The 11128-nt window shown below is 54.8% G+C and overlaps 1 protein-coding gene across 1 annotated transcript; it reads left to right on the forward strand.

Moving 5' to 3' along the window:
- Nucleotides 1-1986: 1986 nt before the first annotated feature.
- LOC137157882 (killer cell lectin-like receptor subfamily F member 1) lies at nucleotides 1987-9667 on the forward strand. Its single transcript, XM_067555309.1, has 6 exons — nucleotides 1987-2071; nucleotides 5317-5406; nucleotides 6139-6327; nucleotides 8179-8333; nucleotides 8798-8910; nucleotides 9544-9667. The coding sequence occupies exons 1-6, from the start codon at nucleotides 1987-1989 to the stop codon at nucleotides 9665-9667; spliced, it is 756 nt and encodes a 251-aa protein (XP_067411410.1).
- The last annotated feature ends 1461 nt before the right edge of the window (nucleotides 9668-11128 follow it).

The following is an 11128-nucleotide window of genomic DNA, read 5'->3' on the forward strand; positions in this document are numbered from 1 at the left end:
AACTTTTCCAAAAATCTTAATTCTTATACAAACCATCTGGCCCCATCCATCGCTATCGTCATCCCGCTAAAGTCAGCAGAGTTACAGCAAGGAAGAATTTATATCTAGCTGTGTGAAAAACTTACACCATGAACTGCAAGACCTAGTAACCTCTGTGTTGACTTATAAATCCCGCCCAACCATAAATCAATGGCTCTGAACTTTTCCAGATGACTTTCAGGAGTCTGATTTGTCTTGGGTACCCCCCAAGCTACACCTCACTTAAAAACTACTTGCTGACAAAATCAGGCATAAAACTACAAAAGTGTCACAGCCACTGTTACTGAACCAGCTGCTTATTTCCTCATTTTTACCCTATAATGATCAAATAAACCAATTGGAATATAAATATTGTACTTCTGTTTCCGTGTATGGTCTATAGAACTGTATAAACAAGTCATTGTCTGTATGAAATTTTAGTCTGGGCTGACTTGGCTGGTGCTTTTTATGGAGCCTTGCTGTAAAACTAGGCAAACATCTAGATGAGCTGATGTACCCCCTGGCAGACTCTGCGTACCCTCAGGGGTACGTGTACCTCTGGTTGAGAGCCACTGACACAGAGATCAGGGGAACTGCAAGTTGGGAGCCTGAAGCTCTTCTTGTGGGTAAATATATTGATGATAATACCAAACTGATTCTTTATTTCTGAATTATACTGGGTGGGGGGGGTCCCACTGGGTTAAAGACACAGGATAAAACCATGTGAGTCTCATCTTTTCGGCTGAATTAAAACTATGCAGCTGTGGTCAGCAGAGGGACTTCAGCGCAGTCACTTCCGTTTCAATGGGGGACAGGTAGCGGCAGACAGCGCTTTGTGAGCGGCTCTTGATCCTGCTGCTTGCTCCCTGACTTGATTTCCAGCGCTCGGGTTTCTAGCCTTCCAGGCATGAACGCTGCCAGACTCGCTTGTCTCCTGTGAGTGGGAGCAGGGCTGGTGGCCGGTGAGGGAAGGGTCGGTTGCAGGTGTGTGGCTGGAGTCGTTCTTCAGTGGAGCTATTTCTACTGTTATCACAGGGTGATTATCACAGGCTGGGCATGGTCCTGCCTGAGCAATTTCTATGTATTGTATTTTAATTATGGTAAAACACCTGCAGCTTGGCTTGGATCTTCTGTACACTAAAAGAAACAGTAACAAACAAACACTCTCTTGGGAATCCAAAGCTCAGTCTCATCATTATTACAGGATCCGCCTTCTGATCTCCTGTCCACTGCAAGTCTCACACCTCGGCCCCTCTCAGAGGCGTGTGTGCTTCTGCTCCAGCAGGAGGGCGGCTCGGCCCCACACCCGCTCCCCTGGTAGTGCCATTGCTGCTCTCCATACAGGACGAGGAGGGTGACACGGGTCCGGACGCGCGGCCCCAGAGAGGCAGCCTGGGTGCCCTTCCCCAGCTGGGAACAAAGGTAGTGACTGAAACCCCCCTCCCCTCCCCTGATCTCCTTATCCATGGGGTGCGGGTCCCAGCAGCAGGGTCAGGGCTGGCATTCCTGCCCCAGGAAGGGTCCGGGGGAGGGCGGGGGTTGCATGGAGTTGGGTGTTACTGGACAAGAAACAGCTCAGAGTGGCTCCCAGCCCCCCTGCTCTAGCCCCCCCAACCCTGGATAAAACCCATACATCTTGGAGCCCAGCCTGCCTGCTCTAACCACTAAACCCCACTAAACCCGAATCTGACCCTGTCTAGAGAGCTCAGATTTTTTTACACCGTGCCCCTCACTCAGGCATCAGGGCAGCTGATCCCTCTAGTGGGGGCGTCCGCTGCCGGGTGAGAGCTTTCGTGACAGCGCCAACCTCCGCTACAGCAGAAAGAGGAAATTCTGGCCGGAGCCTCTGACCATTACCCCATCAACAACACAGCTCTCAGCTTCCTGTGTGATATCACAACCCAGCCCAACACCTCCACCCCCACAGCTCCCACCCACGCCATTTCCACCTCCTCTCACTCAGGGACGATGGAGGACGAGGAGGGCTACATGGGACTGAACCTGCGGACCAAGAAGGGCGGCTCGGGTGGTCCGTCCCCAGCCGGGACCCAAGGTAGGGATTTCAGCCCCTTGTCCTCCCTGTGGTCTCCATGTCCCAGAAGCTGGGTCAGAGCAGGGGCTGGCATCCCGACGGGCAAATTGTGTTATGGGGTGGATTAGTGCCATAGATGGAGGTAAACAGCATGGGGGGTCCTGCAGCCTCCGATCACGTGAGAGAGGGAGCGCGCCCCTCTGGAAGCCAAAAAGGTGGGTCAAATAGGGGAAACTGAGGCATGGAACAGGGAAAAGCCTTTGATGAGGACATACCAACTAGACCCCACTCCTTTTCAAGAGCTGGGAATTGAACCCAGGAGTCCTGGCTCCCTGCTCTACACTATTAATCCTCACTCGCTTCTGAGAGTTGGGGCTAGAACCCAGGAGTCCTGACTTCCAGCCCTCCTGCTCCAACCTACTAGATCTCATTTCCTGCCCGTATCTGGTAATAGAAACCAAGTGGGGTGTGCGGGAACTGCAGAGCAATGGGGCTTGGGATTCATGGAACACAGCCCTGCTCTCAGAGCAATTGTTTCAGGCTCTCTGCAGACCCAGGCAGCGTCGCTGCGTCAGTAACACGCGGGTCACATTTTCCCCAGCCATGAGGGCTAAAAACTGTTATACTTGTAACAGAAAAGACGAGCAGGATCTTATTCAGGGCGACAAGGCAACAGGCCCCGTTTATTGTACATGTAAGAATAGCAAAAAGCCGTCACATTCACACACACATTCCTAAAGTTCTGCACGCTGGTGTGATATAATTACCAGTCCTTTTATGTGTTGTTCAAGCCAGCCTAGTGGCCAGCAAGTTTGGGCATAAGGAAGGAGCCAGGCCTCTATCAGACGTGAATCCGAGGCTCCAAGGTGACAATTGCAGAACGAGACCCAAAGTTTCCAGTTTTCACCCATCTTTGATACTTGCTGCTCTCATGTCAGTCTATGGGCCTGGCTGTGTCCTGCTGCCCCTGGGTTCAGTGTAGCTGTTAATCACCAGCTAATTGCAGGCATGACTGTTCTCTTAGTTCTGTGCTTTCCTTCTTCCCAGGGTGGATCCTTCTGTACTTTAGGGTCCTTTATTTGCAGGTTAGGGTCATTGATAAGTATTCTTCAGCCTTCAGGGTTAGGATGGGGCAGTCGGTGTCTACACTCCCCTTTCTGGTGGCAGAGCAGTTTAGGTTGGTGTGTTTTCGTGCCCTGCACATACATTCCTGACTCACACACAGAGAATTCATCCAGATAATTTTAGGTCCCATACTACAAGTTTCAGGAAAGCGCTCACTTCAAGAAACTGACACGATGGAGTCCACTCATGCCCCACTAACAGCGCTGTGCCATTGTCAGAACAGGAAAGGGAAAATTTCTCTCTACCTCCATCTCACTTGTACACTAATATCTACAGCTCCTGGGGGTGGCTCACATCCTCCCCCTTTAGCCCCTTCAGTTCCAATGTACTGAGTGGGTCACCCCTTAGAGAATTGTCTCCGGGCGACACACCGACAGGCATTCTGAGCTTGTGCTTTCAGTTTAAGATACGATTTTCTCATCCAGCAGCACATTATCACAAGGCATAAACAGCTGAATAGTAAAACGATCAGCAATGGGTGGCAGATGATGGATCAGATCCCTCTGGCTGTGGGTGCCCATCCCATGAGGGCATTTAGAAAGAAGCCTATTGGTCTTGCTTTGTTGTTGTTTAAACAGGGATCACGTCACGTCCACCAGAGCATCAGGGAGGGGTGCAGAGTCAGGCAGAGGTTGAGCAGAATTCTCCTCCCCTCCTGGCTTAGTTCTGCTACAGCTGCACAGGCCTGCAGAAAGGCCGACTGATTTGGCTGCTGCTAGCAACAGATATGCTCATCCACATTTCCCCACACAGTTCCCTGCCTTGGAAGGTCACTTTTTATAGAAGGGCCTTCACATACCTGCCCTCACCTTTCGTCTGGATGCGCCCGAGCTGTGATCCGAGGAAAGCGCAAGGCTCTCACCTGAGACCCGGCAAATGATCTTCTAGGTATCGCACGCTCAGCAACCAGCCCGGCAACTGACGAGCATCATTTCCCGTGGAGAGAGGGGTGACAGGTTCAGCATATTCCCTTCCAGGACAGAGCGAGGGTCGCAGTAGCCACTGGCTCCTCTGGCAGGGAATGTTCCCAAATTTTGCACCGGATCCAGCATCCCATGAGCTGCTAAAGAGAACCTCTGTTATTTGGAACCCCAAAATCACTACCATGGGACACAAAGCCAAATCCAAGATCCCCATTTCAGTGGGGAGCCATTGTAACAATACCTCCCACCACTCGTCTCTTAGATCCTGGCCAGTTCTTGCAAATACCCACTTTGACATTCTGAGGCACAATAACCAGGACTCTGCGCCCTTCCTGTCTGGCTGTGCAGCTGGTTCTGCACGTTAGGATGGACAAGCGACATTTGTAAACCAGTCAAACTCATTGCAAGTGGCCCAGGTTTCACAGCAGAATAAAAAGCGTTCACCACTTTTAACTGAGTGTATCTAGCTTCAGGCACTTGACATTCAAAATCACATCCCTACTTGCTACAATACGACAAAAACATCTGTTTCCACGAGGATTCTAATCTACTTGATGTGTGTCGCTAACAGGAAGCAGAGAACACCAGCTTCTGAGACACACACAGTGATCACCTGCGTACCCAAACAGTTATTAGTGGCAAAAGAGTTAACAGCACAGTGGCATTTGTCTTCTGCGGTTTCCAAACACACATCCTGTGGCTGGAATCATTCATACTGAATTTCACTTTTTCTTTTTAAACAGGCTTCCAATTTGACTGGGTTTGTTTGTTTGTTTCCTGGTCATCTTTTACCAGCCACAACACAAAGACCCTGATCTTTTTTACCTGACTCCTCGCTATAGGTGCTTCAAGATCTTCCATACATTCCTGACTTACACACAGAGAATTTATCCAGATAATTTAAGATTCAATAGTACAAGTTTCAGGAAAGCACTTCTTTCAAGAAACTAACAAGATGGAGTCCACTCATGCCACACTAAACAGTGCTAGGGCATTATCATAACAGTAAAGGAACAATTTCTCTCTACCTCTATCTCACTTATACACTAGAACAAGGAATCTACAGCTCCTGGGGATGGCTCAAAAAATGGCCTTGCTCTTTTAAATAAAAGGTCAGACTCTGGTACAATCACCTGACTCCAGGAGCTGGGGCCTGAGGCCAGGATTTAGAGCAGCTGGGCCTGAATCCAGCCCGGCTCTGCTTGTGTTTCATTACAGGTTCCCGTCAGTGGCCTCGCTGGCCTCAGGTCGCGCTAGGGATCGGGAATATCATCCTGGCACTGGCTGTGCTATCGCTGGCGGTGTGCGGTGAGTCGCCAAAGGCTGTATCTTTATCCATCCAGGTGCGTCTGTCTGCAGCGTGGAGGCTACAGTGGGGGTGGGACAGCCAGGGCCATTGAGAGGTGGCAAATTTAAAACTGATGCTCATTCACACCAGACCCAATTAGCCTGCGGAACTCACTGCCACTAGCTCTCATTGGGGCCATGAGTTTAGTAGGGCTCAGCGTAGGATCAGGACACTTACACAGGGAACGAGAAGAGACAGAGGGTTAGAAAGCAACCAAGAGCTTTGGCAAGGGCTATAAACTCTCCTGCTTCAGTGCATCAATCAACCGCTAACGGCTGGGCAGGGAGGGTCCTAGTCTGGGTCTTGCTAGTTCCTCGGAAGCAGCTGGGGCTGTCTGCCCTTGGAGGTGGGATACCAGGTTAGATTGGGCCCCAGGTCTGATCCAGTCGGGCAACCCCGATGCAGCCAGTTCGGGGGGTGTTTGATGCTGAGAATGGGTGCCAACACTGGCTGGGTTTGCAAAGGGGCCCAAGGGATTTAGGCACCTGATTCCCAGTGACTTTCAATGCTAGACATTTTTTTAGAACGTGCCCCTGTGGAGCTGCCCCGAAGCCCATTAGAGTCAGAGGAGAGGAGGCTGAACGGGCTTCGGGCCAGGCCCGGTGTCTCTGTAGGACACTGCTGGTGCTTTTACCCAGCAAACCCCGTAACATCGACCGGTCGCTCTCACTCAAACCGACGCTGCTTTGCAGTTTCCAAGCTGGCGTCCGAGAAGGGACAGACCCCGGCAGCCCCCGATAGCCACGGAGCTGGGAGCGGAGACACATCGACACCCCCTGGGAGCGGAGCCACCTGCACAGCAGAATGCAGCGCCTGCCTGCAACGCATCCGATCCCAGCTGATGCAAAGTCTGTGCCACCCGGCCCAGCCCGGCCCAGCAGGTAACCCCGGCTCGTGTGTCTCTGAGCCGCCCTCCGCCCCGGGAGCTGCCCGTGGAAACCCAGCTGCCGTCCCAGGCCAGGGGGCTGGTGCAGATGTAAGCGGGGGAATGTGGGGAACTTCCCTTGCTTGGACACTGCCCCGGTAGAGTTGGCTAGCAAAAGGATCTGAGTCCCTGCTCCCACTCTCTTTACCCAGAGGCCCCACCTGACCTCGAGGGCTCCCCTCCCGCTCCCCTGTGTGGTGGGGTGCCTGTAACCCCGACAAGGCTGGGCCCAGGATTCCTGGGGTTCAACCCCCAATCTTGCCGTGGTCCCTTAGGGCAGGGCTAGGGTGTCCCCACTCCGGGGCACTAACTCCGCACTGGGCGCTTCCCTGAGCCACTGATCAGTGCACACACTGCAAAGCAACACAATGTGTTACACACACAGCAACCAAATCAAGTATACAATAAGAGGAGAAGGGTGAAAGGCAAACCCCCAGCACTGCCCCTGGCCCGGGGCACCACACACAGGGTCTGTGGGGTGCACAGTCTGTCACACGTCGCAGGTCCACTGTCCAGGCCCTGGCTGCGCTGGAGGGATGCAGAGTCAGCCCCTGCTCTGCCAGGAGCCGCACACTCCCAGAGTCCCCTTCGCTCTGCCCAGCTGCTCACCACACCCGGCTCCAGACGGCTCCTGCCCCAGCTCGCTCTGCTCCATGCAGCTGTGCTTGGCTCCGGGATGCCCCCTGCTCTGCTGCTGGGGGTCGGCTCAGCTCGGCTCCATTCAGCTTTTCTGTGCTCCTCTTCCAGCTGCTGCTGCTTTGTCCTTAGCCCCCATCAGTTCTGCCCCAGCCATGCAGCTGCAGCTCACACCGAGGGCTGGGCTTCCCGCACCCTCCTGGCTCCCTCATTGGCCTGCCCGCCCTGTCAATCAGGCTGACCTGAGCTGGCCTCTCTCCACTGGCCCTGGGGGCTGTGTCTGTCCCAGGGTGCTGCTTCCTCCAGAGATGCCAACCCAAAAAACCTGCTAAGTTTCAATAAGGGGCTAATAGACCCTTTACACAGGGCAGGGACACGCCGCCCCCTGCTGGCTGCACCCACCTACCCCAGCCCCGCTCGGTGCCCGTCTGTCACTGCAGCCACCTCGGCTGGGGCTGGGCGTGGGCTGGACCCAGACCGTGTGGGGCAGCGACATCTAGTGGCCGTGCCAGGTACACACAAGTGGGGACCCCACAGGCGGGTTTTGAAATAATCCAGCACCGGGATGGCCCTGTTTGCAGAGCGGCGTCGGGTCCCAGAGGAGAGACTGTGTCATGGACTCAGCATCCCTCGTCCACCCCCTGACAGCCCTGGGGTCCCACTTCCTCTGCTGGGCTCCCCAGCCCCCACCTCCCCTTCCCTTCCCCCCCCCCCCCCATAACCAGCTAGATTTCCACTAACACGTCTTCCGTTGTCCTAGCCCCTTCTAGGCCACTCTGGTGTGTAAAGTGGCTTTGCAATGGATGCAGACACCCCAGGAGACTCCCAGCTACACAGATTATGTGAAGCTGGGATAAGGGTCCTGCACCCACCCTGCTCCCAGCCCCCTGTGTAGGGGGCAGATTGGGGGTGTGGCTAGAGTGCAGTGCACTATGGGTATTCTCTGCTTCCCAGGGCTCACAAGGCAGCAATGGATAAGGCAGAGCAGCCCCGAGGCTGCTCTAACTGACAGCAGGAGCCAGGCAGGGGCCTGCACAGCCCCAGATTTCAGGCAGCACAAAGGGGATTTAAACCCATTTTACCCCCATCCCCTGCCCCAGCCGCAGGAAGGGGGTGGCTGGGACCGAGGCCCGGGGCGCTCAGAGCATTAGTGACGCTTCTCTCTCTCCAGGGGACTCCGGGTGCAAACTCTGCCCCACGGACTGGCGGCTGCGCGGGGACAAGTGCTACTGGGTCTCCAGAGACAGTAACACATGGAGCGAGAGCCGCGCCGACTGCTCAGCGAGGGGCTCTCAGCTGCTGGTGATCCGGGACCGGGAGGAGCTGGTAAAGGGGCGATAACATCCCGCTGGAGCTGCCCCTGCAGGGATGGGCCCTGGGAACAGAGGCCAAGGGGCTCATTCAGATACATTTTAGGGCTTGGATTTTCACAGCTGCCTAGGGTGTTTGGACACGCCCTTCCCATTAATTGTTAATAACAGGGTGTCCTAACCCATTAGGCAGCTTCGACACACCCAGCCTACAGCACTAGCCCCGGGATCTGGGGGGTGGCAGCTTTAAGCCATCGTTAGCCTCCCCATTCTGTGTGTGCCAAACACAGCTCAGCTGGAACGCAGGAGCTGGGTGTGAGCGAGCGAGGTATGTAAAGGGAGGGATGGACAGACAGCTGTCTACGGGGATTGCCAGACGGACACGACAGCCTGTAGTTGTGGGGCTGACGTAGATGCAGACTCGGATGTGCAAGACCAGAGCGTTACACTCACCAGCTGCCTGTCGCACGCTCACTGCAGGAGTTCCTGAAGGACCTGACCCAACGCACAAGTGAGTTCTGGGTCGGACTGTCCGTCCCCTCCCCGCAGAAGGCCTGGGCCTGGCTGGACGGCTCCCGGCTGGATCTCACCCGGTGAGCGATTCCTTGAGTCAAACACTTTCCCTGCCCTCTGCGGGCGGAAGGGGCCGGGGGAGGTTTGGGGGAAGGTCGGGGTCCCAGCGGGAGCCGGGCTCAGTGTCAGATGATGCTGGGACCCAGGAGGGGTGATGGGGAGCCCGGCTGAGAGGGGGCTGGGCGGGAGCAGACAGGGCCGTGGGGCAGGGAGAGATTTGTGCGTCCCCCAGTGCAGAGGTGGTGGCTGGATCCCTGGGGCCAGGCCGGGACAAAGGGTCCAGGCCAGAGCCCTGGGGATCCCCCGGCGCGTGGGGCAGGGGAGGAGGGGAGAACAGAGCAGCCAGGGAGGCAGGAGGGGACTGGTCGGGGGCAGCATCTGCACAGCCCAGTGGAAGACGTGGAGCAGGACGGGGGGATGGGCAGGGTCTAGCGCAGCAGGAGGATGAGGATGGAGCAGATCCCTGGGATCTGGGCAGGGAGAGGCCGTTACAGACCCCGGCCAGGCCCCTGACAGTGGTGGAGAGGGGGCAGCCCCCCAGGGCAGAGCTGGAGAGGCCGGCCGTGGATCCTGGTAGAGCAGGGAAGAGCCGCCAGTGACTGAGTGTGATCGACCCACCCGCGCTGACAGGGGCCCTCTGCTTTGTCCCGCAGGTTCCCGGGGCTAGGCCAGGCTGAAGAGAACAGCTGTGGGACGCTGAAGGGGAATCAGATTCGTTCGGACAGCTGCAGCTCTGCATTGCAGTGGATTTGCCAGCGAGACGCCGTCCTGCTCTGAGCAGGGTATGGCAGCGACCTCAGGGGGCTGCACCGTTAGCCCCATTTCACCCCTGGGAAACCGAGATACAGAAACTGACTGGCCCAGGAGTCCTGGCCCCCCATCCCACCTCCGCCTATAGAACAATGACTCCAATTGCAGGGGCTGCAGAGGCAGGGGTGGGGCTGTCAGGAATAAGGCTCTGCACAGTCAGGGGGAAATTTATCCCAGCTCCCGGCACTGGGAGAATGAAAACTGCCCCAAGCCCCGTTTGTGTAAAATCAGCTTAGATCCAGTGACTACAGTGGAGCTACAGCTGATTTTACCTGGCTGGGGAGCTGGGCTTCCACCTGAATTTCACCCGATTCATTTCCTGTCTCCTCTGTCAGGTGCCACTCTCAGCTCTCTTCCACGGCCCGTCCATTGCTCCTCTCCAGTCTGCCCGGACGGGTCGTTAACTCCTGACACTAATGATGGCATCTCAGCTTCACCCACTCAGGCACCAGCTTCAGAGGTTTCTACCTTGATCTACAATCTATCCTAGCGGATGACCCGTCTCTCGCTCAGGCCGTGGGAGGCAGACCTATCCTTGTTTACAGACAGCCCCCCCACCTGAAGCAAATACTCACCAGCAACCACACACCCTACAAGAACGCCAATCCAAGAACCTATCCCTGCAACAAACCCCGCTCTGCCCACACATCGACTCTAGTGACACCATCACAGGTCCTAACCACATCAGTCACACCACCAGGAGCTCATTCACCTGCACATCCACTAATGTAACATATGCCAGCATGTGCCAGCAATGCCCCTCTGCCATGTACATTGGCCAAACTGGACTGTCACTGCGAAAAGGATAAATGGACACAAAACTGACATAACAAATGGGAACATCCATAAACCAGTGGGAGGCACTTCAATCTCCCAGGACACTCTGTAGCTGACTGGAAAGTTGCCCGTACTTCTACACAACAACTTCAAAACCAGACTTCAAAGAGAAACTGCAGAGCTGAAACTGATCTGCAAACCTGACACAGTCAGACTGGGTCTGAACCATTCCAAGTCCCTAGTATCTCATCGCAAGAAGTAATTGTCACTGTTCACACAATCTCACCTCCTAATCAATGGTTGTGAAAAGGCCTCAGCTACTCTAACTGAATGAACCTTCCTTTCATCCACCTCCCCTTTGTTGTTACTTCCCTTGGATATGTGTGAATGTATATATATATATATATGTCTATGTGATTTCTATTCCTTACATCTGACAAAGTGGGTTACAGCCCACGAAAGCTTATGCCTGCAGAAATTAAATGTGTTAGTCTTTAAAGTGCTACAGAACTCTCCTTGTTTTTACCTTGAAGCGCTGTGCACTTACCGCCTCCTTAGAGGATCTTTACCGAGATCAGTGCCTCCTCCCCGAACCTTTCCATACGTGTCACTTGATGATCTGGGGGGAACTGTCTCGGCCAGAGAAGCAGT

Source organism: Emydura macquarii, unplaced genomic scaffold (assembly GCF_026122565.2).
Source record: "Emydura macquarii macquarii isolate MOO-44397 ecotype Brisbane River unplaced genomic scaffold, CSIRO-AGI_Emac_v2 contig_1625, whole genome shotgun sequence".
Taxonomy (NCBI): domain Eukaryota; kingdom Metazoa; phylum Chordata; order Testudines; family Chelidae; genus Emydura; species Emydura macquarii.